Source organism: Poecilia reticulata, chromosome 7, assembly GCF_904066995.2.
Source record: "Poecilia reticulata chromosome 7, P_reticulata-male-v2, whole genome shotgun sequence".
NCBI lineage: Eukaryota > Metazoa > Chordata > Actinopteri > Cyprinodontiformes > Poeciliidae > Poecilia > Poecilia reticulata.
Window position 1 is genome coordinate 19,830,028 of NC_088836.1, and position 21,167 is coordinate 19,851,194.

General features: G+C 35.9%; 1 protein-coding gene across 1 annotated transcript in view; it reads right to left on the minus strand.

Moving 5' to 3' along the window:
* Positions 1–699: 699 nt before the first annotated feature.
* The window catches only part of opn7b (opsin 7, group member b), a 72,902-nt gene continuing 52,434 nt past the window's right edge, over positions 700–21,167 (minus strand). The window contains exons 3-7 of the mRNA XM_008413897.3: positions 20,031–20,118; positions 19,779–19,941; positions 17,429–17,556; positions 10,269–10,603; positions 700–10,175 (exon numbers count right to left, since the gene is read on the minus strand). Coding sequence (XP_008412119.1) covers positions 9,675–10,175; positions 10,269–10,603; positions 17,429–17,556; positions 19,779–19,941; positions 20,031–20,118 — 1,215 coding nt within the window. The 3' untranslated portion in view covers positions 700–9,674. The remainder of the gene's footprint in view (positions 10,176–10,268; positions 10,604–17,428; positions 17,557–19,778; positions 19,942–20,030; positions 20,119–21,167) is intronic.

Genomic DNA, 21,167 nt, shown 5'->3' on the forward strand with positions numbered 1-21,167 from the left:
TTCTTGAGTTTTTTTTTTGTTTTGTTTTACATCATTTTGAGTTAATTGTGTTCAGACATTTTTGGGAGGTAAAGTATAAGATAGAATTTCTTGTGGGATTAGTAAGATAATGTTCACATTATACAGTTCTTTGGTACATGAAAATAGGCAGCAATTAAGAAGAAAATGGCCTTGCAAATTAAAACCACATGGATCTGTTTCATGGATTCAGCTGACAAAGGCAATCCGAAAAACAACAAATATTTTGCACTGAATCTAGTCAGGTACTCCAATATTGATCATTTAAAAATGTCTCTATTGGGATCATGATCAGTTGAACTATTTAATCCAGCAGGTTAACATCTAGCCTTTATGAAAAATACCCCCCACCAAAATCCTGATTAGTATTTTTCAAATCAAGCAGAGAACGTAATTATAAAATCACGCTTCTAATCCGCGTACTGTTAAAACGATGATGTTCCGCTCTTAGTGCACATCCAATGAAACACAAACGAGTGGAAAACAAATTTTCAGGGGACATTGATATAAACCTCCGACTGAACTATGCTGATTATCAAATCAAATTCAAGCAACAAAGGTGTGCAGCTGCCCGTAATTATTATAATCAAACATAAATTACCTGATCAGCCAAGCTCTTCTCTTCAGCATCATTACTCACAATTGAGGCCCTTTCATAGTAAAAGAAGGAATTTGCATAAATTCATTTCCCATTTGTCTTTATTTAGCATTTTTATTCTATTCAAGAACAAACAATTTGCCCTTGGTTGGATATATATCTACACTTTTCATACAATTCTTTATATTTATTTCAACAGAAAAATAGATGTAAACATTTTGACAGTGCATTTGTTACTCCACTGACAACAATCATAATAATTTATTAAATGCAAAGTGATATAATTTGAAACTCTATATAGATAATTATTTTCTTATACAAACAGACATAAATGTACAACACGTCACATTCACCCTTGATTGTGTCTTTGAAATTGGGGAAGAAGGTCCGCATAACATCTGATGTGTTATTTTATCCTAGTACATGTGCAAAGCTCATCCAATTGTTTTGTTTCCCCAGATGTGACTTTTCTATTTTCGAGTTTCTGCTTTTGTACGGTAGTTATTCTTTTTCAAAAACACCGATCATCCCGGATTTGTCATGAGACTAAAGAGGTGCTTAGAGTACATACACATTGAAAAATAGACAACTCTTTAGTTTTGCTAAATATGCTGATTCATAATCCCACAGCCAGTAAGGAACTAGGGGAATCAGGTTTGTCACGTTCTCATATTCCCATCTTTCCAGATAAGATTCAACGTTCAGAAAAAAACATGCTTAACAAAAGTATCGATTTGGTGCCTTGAGGGAAACTGCTGAAAACAGCTGAATTCATAATGCAGGGAGTAATGACTGCTCCACAGAGCCTGAGGCTCTCCGTGAACGCTGCTATATCAGCACTCTGATTTTGCTGTAATTAGGCTTCTGTGCAGTAAACAGCTCACCCAAGCAAGTGTAATAAAATGTTTGCACTTTTGCTACCTGGATTTCCTAACAATGAAAGCTCTTTGAATTCAAATTCAGCTACAGATGATGTATGTTTCAAACTACATACAGTCAAGAAAAATCTCTCATTGTTATTCAATGGCACAGAGGCATATTTCTCATATGAATATTGTCACTCTGTGGACTTAGTGCAAGGAACATTGTGGAACACAGCTTTAAAATGTCTTCAAACACCCCCTTTCAGATTTTGTCATGCTACAACTAAAACCTTAATGTGTTTTTGCAGAGGATTTTATGTCTTTTACCTGCACAAAATAAAAAAATCAAAATAAAAATGTAAAAGTTGTGGCATGCATTAGTATTCAGCACTCTGCATTCCGATACCTCTACAAATATGCAATGCAATCAAAATGCTTTCAAAAGCCATGTCATTAATAAAAATAAATATATTTTTCTTAATTGCAAAATATTTATGGCTTTTCTGCGAAGGCTTCGCAGTAAAGGTGTGCGAAGCTGCATATTTTGGTGTCAATCTGATACCAAGTAAATACAGGGCCTGCATCACAGACACCACTGCTGATACCAATATATCTTATAATTTAATTTTGTTACATCACCAAGCATCTGAACATTAGATGTTTTTGCGGTTTTTCCTTTGAGTAATTTTGTTAAAACCTAGGCACTAATTTTAATAACGTTGATTAAAAATATGTTTTAAACATATCAACACAATAAGCAGAAATAGAAAAGCAAAACAAAATAAAAGCTTGTTTTTCTTAAATAAATAAAGTGCAAAAAATTAAAATTGAGAGCAAATCAAATGTTTCTTTTAGGTAAAGCTTAGAAACTAAAATACAAACATAAAATACATTTTAAGGGGCAATCTGAAACTGAAGTATCAATTTTACCCCAATATTATCTTTCTGAAAGTGACACCAACTTGGTATCGATATTATGGATTGATCCGCCCACCTCTACTTCACAGTTTTATCTATCAACAAAGGTGAACAAACAACATCATGAAGACCAGTGAACACACCCTATAGTTCATTAAGGAATGAACGTCAAACCAATCGAGTACCAGCCGCTTTGAGGTTTTGTAAAAGTAAAAGACAATCAATCATGAAGGAGGTACTTTGCTTGGCAGAGTAGTGAGGACGCTTTTCTACAGCCGGTACAGGGGAGCTGGTCAAAGTTGGTGTGAAGATGGATGGAGCTAAATACAGGATGGCCCTGGAAAAGAAGATGCTGAAAAGATGGAAAAGAACAGCCAGAACTAAAATGGAAATAATTACACCCAAACATATTTGTGTATGTGTTTGAAGGGCCCAAACAAAGTCCATACCAATTCAGAATCTGTGGCAAAACTAAAAAAAATAAAAAAATAAAAAAAAAAATGATGGTAGCAAATCTTTAGAAGAGAAAGCAGATGGAGACATTTCTCAAAAGCATGGAGTTGTAATTGATAACTTTTTTCTAAAGATGTTGTGGCACTAGTGGCATTCATTTACAGAGTTACAGGCAAGTGTTGGGCTAAGAGAGAATGGTAAAGACATAAAGGAAAGCTTCTGTTGTCTTTAATCAAACCGCAGACAGACTGCTGTACTACTACACCACAGTGAGGCCCTTAATGGATATAATTCTAGTAAAAACTCAGTGGGGCGAAATTAAAATGCATGCCACACATCATTGTGTTAATTTTAATTCAGAATAAGACACTGGTTAATGTTTCTATGTCACTGAAAACCCCCAATAAAAGACGTTGACATCTGTGTCATTGCTTGAGTTATTTTAGACCATTGCCATTCAGAAGTGTTTCTTTCTCGACATAGTACATTTACACTACAACATGTCGGCACCTGGTGAGGAACAATGGGTTGGGCGTACCAAAACCTTTGGAACTGACCAATTACGCCATATTTGTGTAAGACTTGTCCGACAGACAGCCTTTTACAAATATGCCATTTGCCTCCATTTATGGAGGCGTCGTCTTAGCAGTCTCTTGGAAATTTTAGACAAGCTTAAGTAAAATAGATCCAGCTGCAGAGAATGAACCCACTAATCCGACAGCTTACACGCACCCCAATCTCTTAATGACAGACATTTATGGAAACACTTTGAATGTGACTCTGCTAAAGCTCAAACTACAAAAAAAAAATATAAAAAGAATTAAAAAATCCTTCATCCCCATTTCAAGACACTGGAAGAGACATTTTCCTTCTTATTTATACAATTTGGCTGATGTTCATGAATGGTATTTTATCTACAGTTGGCATCTTTACAAACACATATATACACATGTATATACACACATGCAGCTCTATACAGTATGTACACTATATTATCCTTATGAGTAAAGCCAGTGTAAATGACCCAGGAGGGAATGGCTCATGATACAGAATAAACACAGATGGAGTTGTAGCATTTAATATTGAAGAAAAGGAAAAAAAACAGTAGAAAAGAGACATCAGAAGCAGATTTTCACAGTTGTATTTCATGGTTTCAGTGTCCATCTTTGCCCACAAAATGTGGGGCCAAACAAACAAACCTCCTCAGCTCACGGCTTGAAGCCGAGTCTCTGATATGTATATTCTTCTCATGTTCATCTGCATATTGGTAGAAAAATATGAGCGTTGAAAACAGCATTTTGTCTTTGACGGAGAGTCTGAAAGTGACTGTACCCTTTGGTTGCTGCAGACGAGCTTTAAATGCCTTCACTGATCCTCAGGTCTTAACAATCGTTTCCTTCTTTTATAATGTCCCAGCAACAAGCGAACCACCGTCGGTGTGAAAACATCACAGAAGTACAATCATTTAGTTGTTAGTTGTTGTTTTTTTTTCTGGAAATGAATGCTATACCAAGCCACGCTTTAATTTGTCCCCCCACTTCATTCTGGAGGTTACAGAACAAGATAAAGTAATGAGATGCCACCCTGCACATGTAGGAGTTGATCGATAAACACTGTAAAGTAAAAGCTGTGGATGAAAGGACTTTCAGCAGCATCTTTATAAGAGCTTTAGAAAAACTTGACTTTGCAAATGGTGTTTCTTTATTTCTTTTTTTTCTCCTTTTTTTTTTTTTTACAACTACAAGGTTTTCACATGAAGCTACACGTGTCAGCTGAAATAAACTCAGGCTACAGATAGCCCGAGGCGTCGTTCATTTCATCTTACTGCTCAGTGTGAAAGGATTCACACTCAAGCCCCACAAACGGTAGAACACTCATAGAATAAACTCGTCTAATTTAAAGACCACAGATGCTCATTGGCCTTTGTTCTTCTGTCACAGTTTCTTTTAACATAGCATTCACAAACTTATGAATAAGTATATTGACTTTAGTTAAGGGGTTAGGAAGCAAAAACCTGCCTGGGGATATGCCACACTGAGGGTTTGAAGTAGGCATTCGTACAAAACACAGCACAGTTGTTTCTAATGTAAAGAGTTGCAGAGTGTTGCTCCAAGTCTACTTTTGAATGCAGCAATAATTTATGTTAGGGTAGGTCCATGTTATGCTACTAACATGGACCTACCCTGTTAAAACACGTCTGTGGACGTGTTTTACTAAAACAACTACAATCATCAAACGTATTTACTGATAGAAAAAAAAATCATAGGCTTCACTGTGAGAATTAGATTCACTGAAACATTGTTAAAATATATATATAGTCATAAAATATAACAAAAACACTTTCATAGTGACAGCACAGCTGTTTATTTTGTTTTAAGACACACTATAACAACTTTTAAAAGTTGTCATAGCAGCATTAGTCTATATCCTCCACTTTGAAAGTAAAGAGGTAGAAATGAACATCTTGAGTTACCAGGAATTTGTAAGTATAGTTACACATCATCGTCCAACTAAATGGACAAACACCTGCAGAAAGATGAATTTCATGTATTGTTTTTCCCGGTCTTTAATGTTCCTATTGACCATATGTGAGACACAACCCAAGTTACTTAGAAACAAATAAATCAAAAAGTAAAAACAGTAAGTGAAATTATATAAAGAATTAGGATTAAACACCTTACTTATTTTTTATATATAGTTAGAAAAGTGTATCATGACATGAGATCTGTTTTTTTAATGACGAAACTAGAAACATGCATTGTTGTGATGCAACCGATTTCTCAAAACCAACTGTCTCCAAATCTTTCAGGTTCAGGGAAACTTCTCTCTGTCTAAACTGCTTGGTTCAGTTCTTTCACAAGTTTTCAAATGTAATTTAAATGGGGGGTATAATATATATTTTTCAGACATGCAGAGCCGCTTTATGGCACAATCAGTTACATTCAATTGTTATAAAAATTCTGAATATCTTAAAAATTATTTGAGAACAACTTAAGAAATTTGACTTGATGTCAAAGCCGTTTCTAACACTTTGAAATCTGCCTCTGTTCCTTTAAGAACCTCCCCTTCAGTACGTCATCCAGATAATGCCTCCCCATGCCGACCATTGATGCTGTTTACAGCCAGAAGAAAGAATGTTGTAGTTTGTGTGATTAGCTCAGCAGATTCACAGTTCCACCAGGTGTTGCTATTGTGGAGCTCAGCTGGGGACTGAAACTCCAGTGTGAAGCTTTGGGGAAAGAGGCAGCGCATTGCATGACCAGGCATTAAGGCGCCGCCAAACGGCTGCCACCCGAGATTCAAGGTTTTCTCAGATATGCATAAATGAGTTAAAGCAACAGTTTGGTTATGCGTTTGATGAGGGAATAACATTGTTAACATGGTATAAAGCTCAAAACAGTTGATTTTGCATAATACATTCCCTTTAAGCCAGAGATTAACTGGGACATTTTAACAACCTTGATTTTGTTCTTGTTACCCAATTATTGTGTCTTTATGTTTTTGGTCCTATTTACATATCTACTATTTAAAGCCAGATCATTCAATCACATCAAGTGATAAAATTGAAACAATCCAAGGAAATGATGCTCCCACTTGCAAACTTCACCTTTTGTATGGTGTTTTTGGGATGAGGTGTTATTCGTTTTTTCCTTCCAATATGGTGGCAAAAACAATTACATTCAAAGACCTAAATTTTGTTCCCAACCAACCAACCAGACTAGATTAACCCACAGTTTTTCAGGTTGGTCTAAAAGGTTTAGAGAAAACCCTTAACAGCTTTAAAAAAAACCTTTTTCTTCTGAAAGGGAGTCTTGTGCAGTAACTGTGCAAAGAAATCTTTGTGATTCAGTTAATTACTTAAAGAGAAAAACCGTACTTGTTAATTCCAGATCTCTCTGAATCTCTTCATGATTGGCCTTAAGCACCTGATTATTTTGATCTCTTCTGATTATTTCTTTTGACTCTTTCGTCAGAAATCTAGTGAGGAACATTTGGTTAAGATTGTTTTATGTTGAAGTTTTATTGTTTCCTCTTCAGTGTCATGGGTTGTGGTCACTGGGAAATTTCTAAGTTTAATAATACCTCTGTAAGCAATCTTACAGAGCCTTTTGCATGGGGTCTTTACCTCGGTAATGAAAATCCTTCTTATACACCATCAACTTGGACTAAACCAGCCGAGTTAATTTGGACTAATAGGAAACGGGATGGCAAATAAAAACAGAGCAGTTTTCTTGGATTCTTAGAATTTTTTCCCCCTTCTCTTTTTCTGTGGGATCAACATGCTCTGCACTTTATTTCTCAAAAAGTGACTTAGGGATAGGTTAGTTGTATTTTCTTTATATGTGTTGAGTATGTGCTAAGGCTATGTGTAGTCGTAGCCTTAGCTATTAAAAGGCAGTAACCCTTCAATAAGAGGCGTCTCACAAACCCATGGCTAAATGTAAAAACTACAAAAACAAAAATATAAAAATGCAAGATGGCAGAGTATTTTTATTGCTGATTTTTTATTTTTTATTTTTTGAATTTGTTAGATTTCACTTCTTACTGAGTCATTAGGGAGTTGAGATCATTTCAGGAGATTATCTGCAACATGTCGCCTGATTGTTGTATCACCTCAAGCAGAACATAAGGTGATTATGTGAAACAGCAAACATCAAATATGAGCTGCTTTTGTTGTCGGGTAATCTGTGAAAACTAGAAAGAGCCGGAGCCTTCCCCACATAATGAGTGAAGATATCACAGAAGCTACGCCACTCAACAAAAACACACACTCGAGCAGATCTAATTTATCTTGTACATTGCGTGTCATTTTTGACTTCGGTTGATGACCTTTGCTGCCAGGAGAAAAGAACAAAACTGCCTGTTAGGCAAACAGTGCTCAGCTATGCTCAGTGAGCATTTTTATTCAGATAATGTTGGTATCTGCTGAGGCACAGGATTTTAGGTCTCATGTTACCAACTATTTTTTTTTAATAGTTGGCAAGAGAAGCAATGAAGAAAATATATCCATATTCATGCACAAGCATAGACATTTTCTTCTGTTTTATTTTAATTAACCCTTGTGTTTACCAATGGGGTCCAACTGACCACACACCCGTAAAACTTATATCATTTGCCACAGTCCTCCACGTTTGCCTAAGTCCTCGCACACACAAGGGTTAAATAAATCAGGACCCTCTTGAATGTATTTTTTTTTCTCAAGGGGAAAATAACCGAAATATCTTTTTTTTTCTCAAAGTAATTACACATTATGAATGAGGATATTTATTTTTTGCTGATCTTGTGAGTGATGAAGATTTGACCTCTTCCAAAAGCAGGTTAAAACCGACTGTTTAAAATCACATAGCTGTTTGAACTCTTCATTGGTTAGCCTCATTTAATGACATGGAGCTGTTTAGTAAAGGGAAAATAAGTAAAATATAAAAAAAAGAGCTCCTTTTTGTTTTTAAAGGAAATGTCTGAAATGTTTTAATCAAAGCATCTAAAGTATTGTTTAGTGGACAGCATCTTACTGGCAAATACCTGAAGCACTTCAAGCTACGACTTAGACAACCTTGTGGTTTTTTAAAATTATTTTTTAAAGATAAAGTGGGAAAAAAAGTCTACTCAACTGTGGGGTTTACTGTAAAACTGAAACAAGGAATTACCAGACCCTATAAAAAATACTTGTTTTTATTCTCAGACTAAACAGCAAAACCTGTTCTAGCTCAGATAGAATTGATATCCTTATTGGTAACACTTCATTTGAAGGGGTGTGCATAAGACTGACATGACATTGTCATAAACATGACATAACACCTGTCAAGAACATAAAGAAGTCTTTATGAATGTTTATGACAGTTGTCATGAAGTGTCATTGAGTAAATAATGACTCTTTTAATGCAAAGTTTCTCTAAAAGTTGCATTGAAAGTCCATTAAAAATGCCAACTTTGCGTTAAATTATCATAATTTATAAAATCATGTAAAGTTGGCATTTTCAATCCATATTGAGCTACTTGGTCCAAAGGAGCTGTTAAACCAACCATCCAAACATTTTTCCTAGACAATGAGACATAACACTGCAGAGTAACGAAAGCTACTCTGTTACTAGGATGTTCATTTTAATGAGGGCAATAAGAAGCTCTGTTGAGCTTGAATTGTTCTTTATTTATTTGATAAACCTACTTTTAAAAGGTGAACCTCAAGTTCGACAAATTGTAGGTAAATTAATTGAGGCTTTGAAAACGTTGTTCTCCGACAGCAATCGGGACACGATTTTTACTTACTTTTAGGTAAGAGCAGCAACCCTGTTGTCCTTCAGTCTGAGGCATGTGTTAATAAATACAAATATCCCAATGTACAGTACTTGTAAAAACACATAAAGGGTTGATTAGGGAGTAGTCAGTTTCAGTATCAGTTCCTCCCTCTAAATCCAGCGTAAATTGATTTTGCATTTTGACTCTTCAGTCTTGCTTCCTTGATGTTGATTGTTCAGAGCAATACAATAGTTGATGCTTGTAACTTTGACCTGACAAATTTACCATCTGAACTGGTTAGCTTGCTTATTTTACATTGTTTACTGTAACTGCATGATCAAATCTTGATTTTTTTTTAAATCGTTTTTTCTTTTCTATTGGCAGTATTAAATATTTGAGGCATAGAACAAGCTTGAAACTTGATAATACTGAATAATAGTCTTTTTCATCAGTGAGTAATTCTTGAGCCTTTGACTATTCCTGAAATTGCAATTAGCTTCTTTTTTTTTTTTTATCCAACGTCTTGCAGTTTTTTGTTGCTGGTTTCTTTTGGCAGCTTTTGTTTTTGAGGCGGCGTTTTTCTCTCTTTAAAGAAAGTCACTCTGCAGCTCATTGGAGAGCTGACTGACAGCGACCTCGGTTTGCACAGATCCTTTCAGTATTCTGGCAGTCTGTTGAGGACTGTAATCTGTGAAATTTTCCTTGGCACCGGAGACCGTTTCAGCGTAAGGACAATGTCTGCAGGTCCGGTGGTTCTCTGGCAGTCCGTTAGACAACCTTGTAGAGTTGCACTCGTCAATGTGATGAGATTGCCTGCAAGTTCCCTTCTGTGCAGAGCTGTGTTGACAAAAACATCTGCAGAATGTGCTTCTGCAGTGAGCTACATCCCGACACAGAGACTTGCGGAAATTGGGCTTGAAGACCAGATAGACAATGGGATTGTAAAGGGTGGAGGACTTGGCAAATATGGCTGCCAAAGCAAAAGCCATTGGTGGTATGTCTGTTGCGTTCCCAAAGGCTGCCCACATGGAAACAATCGCATATGGACTCCAAGCCGTGAGGAAACCGATGCAAACTGCCACGGAAAGCTGAAAAGTAAACATCACAATACTTAAAAGACATTCCTCATGGGAAAAAAATAAGTGCTAATTAAGACAAAATAAGTAAGCTTATGGAGTTACCTTAACTATAAGTGCATGTGCATTGGTGATCTTGTTCTGTGGAGACATGTGCTGCTGCACGGCCTGCCGCGAGCCTCGCACTGTCACCAAGATGAAGGTGTAGGACAGAAATATAATAGTACAGGGAACGATGTAGCAGAAGAAGAAGAGACAGATGATGTAGCTCATCGCTGCAGAACTGTGGTTGGGAGCGTGCCAGTTGATGCAGCAAGCAGTCCCATAAGGTTCAGCCCCATACTCTCCCCAACCTGACAGTGGGCCCACGGCAAACACTCCGGCGTAGCACCAGATGCCCGCGACGAGTAGGGAGGCATGGCAGTATGAGAATTTGTTACCTGTAATGGGAGACGGAGGATAAATCAGTGGCTATTAAGAAGACAAAATGTGGTAAAGGTGTGAAAAAGCATTTAGTTAAGTGGTAGTTTGATACGACAAATACATTTTTATCCCAACTAAAGTACATTGTTTTGAATTTTGAAAGGTTTTTCAGCACACAAATGGCAGCACATGTGTGGTGAATAATAGTTCATGCAAATTTACGTTTAGCTAATGTGGGTAGATGTGATTTGAAAATCACTTGAAAAAAGAACAACTTTAAGGTACTCTGCACCAATTCACAATAATTACAGCTACATCCAACAGATTGTCTAATATTTGTTTTATCTGTACAAAGACCTTAAACTGGGGCTACAAAATGTGGCTTTTGAAGCGATGAAGTTACAAACTTTAAGTGGCTGATTAAAACCATCAATAATCATAGAGTAGTCAAATCCTTTCAGTGTTTTTCCGATGTAGTTTGCTTGTAATGGTACTTGTTTATTCAGCTTGCAAAGCATTCAGCAAAATAGAGACATTCTAAGTCTGGCAGAACACAAGCCACAAAAAGCAAGATATTTTCAACACAATTTTTATGAAGGTCTTTTTTTTTTTTGCCAACGTGAAACCACATGCTCAGGTTCTGCAGGGTCCACCTTGAGCTTTTGCAACTAATTTTCCATAATGTTATATGAGAAGTTGCGCAGAACTTCTGCTGCAGCTCTCGCGCCAGAATTGGAGTAAGAGGCTCTGTAAGAAATACTGCAACAGCCCTCACCACATTCTGCTATAATTGATTTAGGCAAGAGCTTTTTCAGAGCACATTCAATGAGAAGGAGAACACGGACAGTCTTATCTGGCACCGCACAGCCTCTTCAGCAGGATGTCAACCCCTCTTACTCTTCAAGCTGAGGGTGGGGGAGGCGATTACACCCAGTGGCCCTCGCAGAGCTGTGTGGACTTGTGGGAAGGGTATAGCCATTACAGATGGATAGCTTTTATCTGTGGTGGAACATTACTCCAGAGAACAAAACTCCAACTATCCAAGTGACACATCAAGGCTTAATCTCTTTTCAAACTGAGCTGAACACCGGTTCAGAGAAAAATCCACACATTTTTGCTCCAACATTTTCAGCACATTTTCTAATTGCAATATTGAAATGCTAGCAAGTTAAAATGATTACACAGTGCCAATAGTCTGTTTTCTCAGATTAACATTGTAATAAACATTTGGAATTGTATTAGGAGAAACATTAAATTAATGAGATGAAAGAAGCTATTGTGACAAACTCAGATAATTTGTCAGTTTGAAGTGAGAATCATTCATATTGTCATCGGATGAAAACATATTTGGACTGCATTTGTAACAGTGATGTTTTATTTTGTCCTTTTATTAAATTAGCCATTTTGACAGCCTACGTGAAAAAATGGGAAATGGCCACATAAAAATTAATGGAAGGCTGTAGATTTTCTTTGTTTTTTTTCTGTCTAAAGATCCAGCAGTGATGTCCTCCTATCTACACATATCAACATATCGACTCCAATATCTGCAAGATGACAAATAAGAAATTAAAATTATATTAAAATAATAAAATAAATACAAATATAAAAGTTAAGTAAAAAAGGAAGAGCAAAATAAAGAAATAAATGCCCTGTTATGTTCATTCTATTTAAATGACATCTTTCATGTTTGCGTTAATTAAATAAATACTTAATTTTGTTTTTTTCACACTGAAATGCGTTTAAAAGAGGATATATTTGTTTACTATAATTTTCTGTTAAAGCATGTTTTTTTGTTTTGCCATGAAGGTCATTTATTTCAAAATTACCCTAAATAAGATGTGTTATAATTTTTTAACTAAACATAACTTGGAGGCAACAGGATGGCACGGAGTTCCTTGGCCTGAAGTCTCATAAAAGTGGAATAATTTGAGCTCATTTGCACTTCAGACACTATTTATAAGGCTGGATGTCTCTTGTGTTTTACACACTTCGTGTTTACCTGCAACTAAACAAGAGGAGCTCTTTGAAAACACAGACTTCAATTACAGCGAGCAAAAGTTAAACCTCATTAAGGGCAGAAAGCATATTACACTCTATTGTAATTATGCTGAGTTGCATGAAGACGAGGTGAAATTGATTCTGTTTTGACAAGAACAAATTGTCCACAATATGAGAAGATACAAACATACATTCTGTTGCATCATTGCAGTTAGGTCTGCTTCTCTAGATTTTTGTGTCTTCTCTAACCAATGCAGGCTTTTGCTGCAGTAATTATATTTTGTGAAGCGATATCCAGTGTCTGTCAAGCACTGATAATGCAAGCTGATAAATTATGTCCAGAATTTCCTCTTCTGCGAACCCCTGTGGTACAAATAGACTGGCATAACAGAAACATCTCTGTCTCAGTTAGTTGTAATGTTTTGGGTGCAGGACCAAATACCATAAAACCACTGAAATACAAACATGTATTTCATGCATTTCAGCGGGGCGGGGGGGCTTCACACTGTCTATGTAAAGCTCCCCCAGAAAACGTCCAAGTTAAATGAATCTATATCGGGTGTGAGAATCCTTGTTAAATGACATCTTAACTAAAACTCTGAGGTGTGAATGGCGTTTAACTGAAGTCCTACAAGGGGTGAGGGTTTTAATGGTTTGATCATTTTTAACCTTTTTTTCTTTTTCTTTAAAAAAAAAAACTCTTTGTCTGTTTATTCACTGTCACATGCTGTTTTTATTTTAATTATGTAAAGCACTTTGAAATGTCTTGCTGCTGAAATGTGCTATACAAATAAAATTTGATTGACTTGATTGATGTAGAGCTTGACTTGTCCTTGGATTGCTTTGATCCAGTTTAGCTTTCTGGGATATCAAAAATATTAGCTTCATCAAACGCTAATCAAAAGACCACATAGCATTCAAATTATCCCCCATAATTCCCCAGGAAGATAGAGCACATTGCCCCAGTTTCAAAGTCCCTACACTGACTCCCTATAGCTCAGAGAATAAACTTTAAAATACTGTTGTTGGTAAACACATTGGGCCCCCAAACTATGATCAAGATTTTGAAAAAGGTCTGCAGCTTAATAAAAAAAGAAGCCTAATGTACCTATATTTTATCGTTCTTCCTAATTGTACTTGCAGTAGTGAATTAGGAGGAAATGACTTGGTGTGGAACAGACACAAAGAGGACAACAGGCTGTTTTAACTTTAGCCAGCCTCCATCACTTTGGTATAAAGACAAAATACCACGACTTTCATCTGAGAAACATGAATCAAGCTGGTTTATCTAAAGAAATGACAAACTTTATTGAAAGGTGATTAGTCTTTGGCTGAGTTTTGGTGCAGGTTAACCAATCAGATGTTTGGTTTTTAGTTCAGCAGCAACAACAAAAAACAAAAAAAAAACTGACATTTTATATGTACAATTTAAATTTTAATTAGATTCACCAGTTTCACAAACATATTGAATAATAAATTAGGAATTTCTATTTAATTGTGCCCATCTGAGATTTTTCTGCCCTGGTTCCAAGCAAAGCTGGCCTGTTGAAATATGATGGTATAATTTATCTGGTCAAAGTACAGCCTGTCCCAAAACAGTTCTGCCCTGCTGCAAAAAGTGCAAGGTGTTATTACCCTGGACATGTAGGTGAGTGGCTTAAGTAGCATGGAGTCAGCTATCAAACGCTGCATGTCAGACTCGACACCAGGACTCGGCTACATAACGAGCTGCTGCCACTCAGAGTTCCTGGCAGATTTTTGGGATCCCAGCAGGAATATAAAAAAAAAGGGACAGAATAACAGACAAGCTGTGGCCATTTTTTAACCATCAAAGTTTAACAATTTATAAGCATCACCAGAGTAACACAACAAGCTTATCTTTAGCAAATGACACTAAAGTTGGAACATTTAGTGGTTAAAACTGAACCTGTTCATTTTATACTGAACAGAGATTTTAAATAGCATAGCCTGAGATTAATGCATCTTTTATTTGTGTGTGTGAGTGAAAAGATAATAATTTGGTATTTCCTATGCTTTATAACATTAAGATAGGAACTGGCAATCATTATCTCATTTACTATTATTAGGACATGTAAATATTGTGATATTAATAAGTTATCAGTTGATACCTAATAAACTTTAATTGAATATGGGCTTCGAACAATAACAACAGTATATTTGAAAATATTAGTGAACATTATTACATACTATTTAGTGGTGCAATCACACAACTTAATGCAATTGGTGTATTGAAGTATTCCATTTAATAATGGTTAAGTTGTTTTTATTTAGCAATAACTTTTATACTGCTGGCTCTGACAGATGTATTTGCACAAATATTAAGGATTTTTTCTAAACTGTTTTTATAGTAATTTTATTACTACTTCAACAAAGTATTATGATGCATAGAATTTAATACTAATCAGAGAAACAATACATGGACTAGTCAAGCCTGGAATTAGTTATTCGGCACTGATTAATTAATTGTGTAAAGCAAGTTTTTGAAAAAAATAAGTTGGATTCTTAGTTTTTGCCAAACGTTACTTTAATCCAGCATGGCTGTACTTTTAGACCTTTCATGTTAAATGGATCCTAATAAATGGACTGAACTCATATAGTGCTTACTTACATACTGACTGACTTATACTAGAGCCACATTCACATTTATACACCAATGCGCAGATCAATTGGCTACTTGGGGCTCAGTGCCTTGGCCGATGACACATTGAAGTGATGGGAGGGAGCTGGGCTCAAACCTACAACCTTGCAGTTGGAAGACAACTACTCTCCTGACAGAGTGACCCCAAGCACAATAAAAAAATATCCTCCAAGTTTAGATGGGGTTTTGGATTCTTGTGCATGAACTCTGCCTTATTATTAGAGGACCCAGCTCATAAAAATCTACTCTGTGTGTTATCACAGCCATTTTACTGAACGTTAGAAACTCTTTCTGAAAGCTCTTTGACAGAAAGGAAAACCAGACCTTTTAGCTATATTAGATTAGAGAGATGGGAATTATAAAGCAGAATTATAGAGAGTTGGCTAATACAATGACAGGAGCCCGAGACAGAGATGTCGTTTTATTCAATTACTCTTAAACTAAGTTATGGCTGGAGACAATCTAGCTGGATCTTATTCAGGATCAAATATTCCTGCCAAATTCCTGTCGTTCACAAAAGTATAAATGACAGTGTTTAAATAAATGTAATTTGTTTACATACTTCATATACTTTAGTAAGCAAAATTAGATTATACACATATGATGATGGTTAGATGATGATCCATGTTTCAGGTGTCCATCATGATTAGTGAATAAAGGCTTGCAGCTAAGTAGCGCAGTAACAAACCATCACAGCTCCTCAAATAAACCTGAAATGCTGGTGGAAAGGTTTAACGAGCAATTTGGAAACAAGCTGATGAGTCATAAAAAAAATGACTCTGAGTTAGTCTCTTGGAAAATCTGACACAGAAACATGTGGCCTTTGGAAGTGTCCTTGGAAGTCCCCACAGAGTATTACGAAAAGACCTCAACTGTATGTGCTGCTGAAAGATTTGGAACAGAAAGATGTAATTATGCAAATAAAAGCTGAATAATTAACGGGCCAAACGGATGAATTGTGCATTTGGAAAATCCCACTACTTAGATAATTTACCTTCACACCATGTCTATGCAAACTAAAGAATCCAAGTTTTATTCCAACAAACAGTGAAAATGTTATCATTTCAATCTTATATTCTGGATTTTTTTTTTTGTATAACAGATAAGAGTTAGAGCAGAAACCCAAAGAAACAACAAGACCTTTCAGGTCTGGAGGCAAAGTCTTTCAGGTCATGCTATTATATGTATATTTTATGCTAACTATTAACACTGTGCCCTTTGCTGCCTAGAAAATGGGGTTAATTTATGCAACAAACTTTTTATATTAATTTTTTTTTTAACTCAAGTTATTGCCTCTGTTGGTTCACAGCAAAAAAATGTCATGGGTTCAAATCCCAGTCAGGTCAGAGTCTTCCATTATGAATTTTGCATGCTGTTCCATGTTAATAGTATCTGAAAAAACTGAATATCTAATAATAAAACATGATATTGTCAATAAGTTAACTTTTTTTTGTTAAAATGAAACTCACATGGCCTTATAATGCACATATTAATGATTACCTCTTGTGAAATAAACAAATATATGCAACTAATAAAAAGGATGTTTAATATTGAAATGCTATGGGCCACACAATAGGGGAAACTGCTGACTTGGCAGCTGTCTTGCAGTCGTTGACATCCTGCAACAGGAGGAAAAGCCACAAAGAGCATTGAAAACAAAGCTGTTCACAGAGTGCTCCATCTCGCCAAATTAATGGAAAGCTGACTGGAAATAAAATCATGGTGTTACTGTGCTCGAAACACGCCTCATCTAAACCCCAAACACACACTGTATGTCTAAGTATTGTCAAGAGGAAGATTAAAGAGAAAACCCAACAAAGCAGATGAGCTGAGCTGTCCCTGGACTTCTTGGCACTTCAGACTTAAAACAGAAGACAAACACTTATCTAATGACGTCATTTGTGTTGTTGTTTTATTACCTTGTCCTCTTGCAGCAACATTTATCAGATGATAAGGATAAGCAAAGTTTCACTCAAAATGCAAAACAATAATAATAATTTTCATGACATATTTTTTGCCCAAAATTATAATCAAAACTTCTGATGTCTGTTAATTTCATTTGTTCTATTTGATCATTTCTATCTTTAAAACATACTGATGATCACGCTTTATATTGTGTTTCTGTGATTATGGTTGGTTTCGCATGGAATAATAATAAACAGTATAAACAAAATGCTTTGGTTACCGTAGTTTGGACAGCAGACCTTGAGCCAACAAACGCAAGAGAGCACCGTGAGATTGGACAGACTGCACAGGCCAAACAAAACACCACAAAAGGCATAGACAGTGCAGGTTGTCAGGTTAAACAACCACCTGGAAAGAAAGAAAAGCAGAAAAGAGCACATGTCACTGAATAACATCTTGGTTAAACAAATATGTATGTGAAAACTCTCTCTGGAAACATTTATAGACAACAAGAGTGAGGCAATAAATTTAATGCCTTTCTACTGGTCATGTGTGTCGCTGTCTGGTCACACTACTGGCAGACAGCGACATACGTTGACTCAACGCTGGTCGCTTTGACATCTTGCATCCAAAGATCCTCAGAGGGTCAGACGAAAATATTGGAGAAGGTCACCAGCTGAAGTGGGAAACATATGGATAACAAAAACTGCAATTCTTGTGACATTTTTAGTTCTTTTTTTTATGCTCAACACAACTGGGTTGTGAATCTATAAGTTGGTGCCATTATATCAATCAGGTCTTGTGGCTGGCAGTTTCAACCACTTAAAAGGCTCTTGGAGTACCTTGGCAGCTAGTTTTGGTTTTACTGTTGAATTACAACTGCAATAAAAATGATGGCAAATTCATTTAATTTGATCAATTTGCAAAACGATGTCTTTCACTGAACATTGAGGTAAACTGCACTTCTTGTTTTAAATGTCTCCTTCAGTGCATTTAATAGGCTCCTGAAAAACTTCAGTTGTTTCAATTATGGTTTGTTGGAGCAAAAAAAGAAAAAGAGAAGAAAAAAAATGCTGGACAGTGTTTTTCAAAGAGTGGGGTTGATAATCACCTTTAAAGATGGAGACACAGTGTTGCTCTACTTGAATGCCAACTAGTTTTTTTTTTGTATTATTTTGTTTTGGTCCTTGTGTCTCTTAGGCAAAAACAGTCATGTTAAGTAAAAAGCTTGATTCAATAGATTTAAACTTTGTAACTGAGGGTAATTTCATTTTACACTGACTGGACAGTGACTAGAGAGTATAGACTGTCAACAAAGAACGAGTAAAAATGTTAATACTTTCCAGTACTGGATAATGCCAATGAAGATTTCTATCTGCTGAAAAAATTGAAATCTACAATTTTTTTCTGCAGTTTATGAAATTAGTTAGTTCTATTGACACCTATGGATGCAAGAGAAAATATTGACCCCTAAACTGGAATCAGGCTGTTTGAATTATAATAATCACACATGGAAAATGTCTAAAACCACCAACTCCGACAATGTATTCATAGGTACATGAATAGATGGAAAGATTGAGATATATAATAAATAGTTATGACTCATTGGTGTTGGAGTTGTTTTTTCAATTAGATTCTGTTTTGATCATTCGTTTACTTTTTTTTAAATCCTGCCTTATTAGTTCATTTCTTTGTATAAGTTTATTTATTTTCGCTTTTTGCTTTGAATTTTGTTCTCTGGCAAAAATGATTTTTACTCCCGTGGTTCCAGTTCAAGTTGTCTGTTATACAACAACCTTCCTTTAGCTGGTCTTCTTCCTCCCCTTCAAAACTGGTCCTTGTCACCTGGCTCTCACCGCCTGCACTCTCCTTCAGCTTTTTTTCCCTTTTGCCTCTACAGTAATTAGTTATTCTGGTGCGTGGGACCTGTCCAGGGTATGCCCGCCCAATGATCGATGGAGATAGGCACCAGCCCCCCCTGAGACCCAGCAGGGATAAGCGAATAAAGATAATGGATGGAGAGTTTTTCTGTGTGGATATTCACGTTCACCACTTCCTCTGTATTTTAGCTCATCATTTTACATTGTTCTTCACTGTTGTCTTCCATTTCCTTACCCTGGTTCTTTCATGCTTTCTTCCTTTTCTTCTTTTTGTGTTCCAGTAGAACAATATTCCCAAATACACATAATCACTGGTTTTGAAATGAATGAAACAAAATAGGGTCCCCAAATCCCAGAGCTCAATCTTAATGAAATTTGTATACTCTTCTAAAAAGCTTGGTCGGCTCTAGGAAGCTGATCTATTTAAACAAATACTGTTTCTGATGAGAAAATTGTCAATTATTAAGAAATAATTAATCCAGAAGACTGATGATAATTACATAAAAATGTTGTTATAGTGATAAATGTTGTTGGTAAGGTTAAATTGGTGTACTCAATTATTGATTTAAAAAATAAAAAAAATCATTGACATTTGATCAAATCACCCCAAAAAAGACAGGTTCAAAATGCATCATTATGAATCCAAAATAACATGACATTAATTTTTATAAGTACATGTACATTTCTTAACACCAGCCAGATTTAATGTACTGAAAAACATCCCTGGTTTGCACCTCAAAGGTCACTCACATGTGAGCGTAGGCTGAGGGAATGGCCAGTGGAAACAGAGTTATAGTCATGGTCAAGTCACTGATGGCCAGATTGACGACAAAGAACTCTGCCGGCTTCAGAGAGGATTTCTTTCTATAGGCCACAAACAGCAAGATCCCGTTCCCCAGTACGGACAACACACCTGAAACATAAGAGAGGTGAAATAACAGGGAAAGTAGCATTTTGACCTTCATTATGTTTACTGAAAGGTGAGGAGTTCAATCTAGTTACCAAATATGGTGTAGAGTGTTCCCATGACGAAGTCATTGTCTTTTGATATTCTGGACACGAACAGAAAAATTTCGGAGGCATTTCCCATCTTGAGCGAAAGAAATAAGAAACAGAATAGAAGAAATTACAGTAAATAAAAATCTACAACAGTATTAAGGTCAAGGAGATCTGAAAACTAAGCCGATTTGTTTGTCACAACTAACATACAGCTGGTAAAAAAAAGGTTTGAATGCATCAAAATGTTTCTAAGTAAATATATTTTCAATTTCTATATCAATATAAAAAATAACACCAGATGTCAATGACAATCCAAGTAATCTAAAAATACAAATAAATCCAAACATGACTAAAATACTAATTTCTGTCATTCGTGCTGCTACGTGCTAAACAATATAAGCTAATTTAGTATTAACTTTTCCATATCCAAGTAGAGTGCATGATAAATAAAGGAAAAAAGACCTTCATAAAATATCTCTCTTGTAAAACATAGTAATGACATTGGTTGTAGTTATATTTCTAAACTTTCCAACCCAACAGGAAATTTTTGAGAAAAGTCAAAAGAATCATCAAAGTAATTGGTTCAAAAGTCAAGAAGCAAATTTTAGGCAGCGTCAGAAAAACCTGGACACAGCAGCTGTACTTTTCCCCATGAAAATAGTAAGCAATGTAATCAACCATAATGGCCTCCATGCACACTAAAAAGTAAATGTTGTAGAAAAAGTCTAATGAAGCTTGTTCAAAAATTTCTGCAGGGTAGTTGGATAAGCCAGTAAAATACTGTGAGAATAAAGTCTCGTCAGATGAGTCCAAAGATAAACTCATTGCAAACACCATGATGGAGGAAGAATAGTTCTGCACATCCTCCCTAAAGTACCGTGGCACTAGCAAAGTTTCCAGGTTGGAATAGTTTATGGGTTGTCCTACAGGATATCGAACTGGCAGACTTCATACTTAAAGAGAGGATTACAATCTTTAAAGTGTTTACATAGTTTACAGTCACACCAATAGATACATCTTGTCATGACATATCTCACTTGGTTATACTTAACATTGGACACTTCTCAGACCTATTCTGTTTTCATCATCTTGACCAGTAATTGTCCCACCAAACTAAGAAAGAAACGGGGGACGAAATTA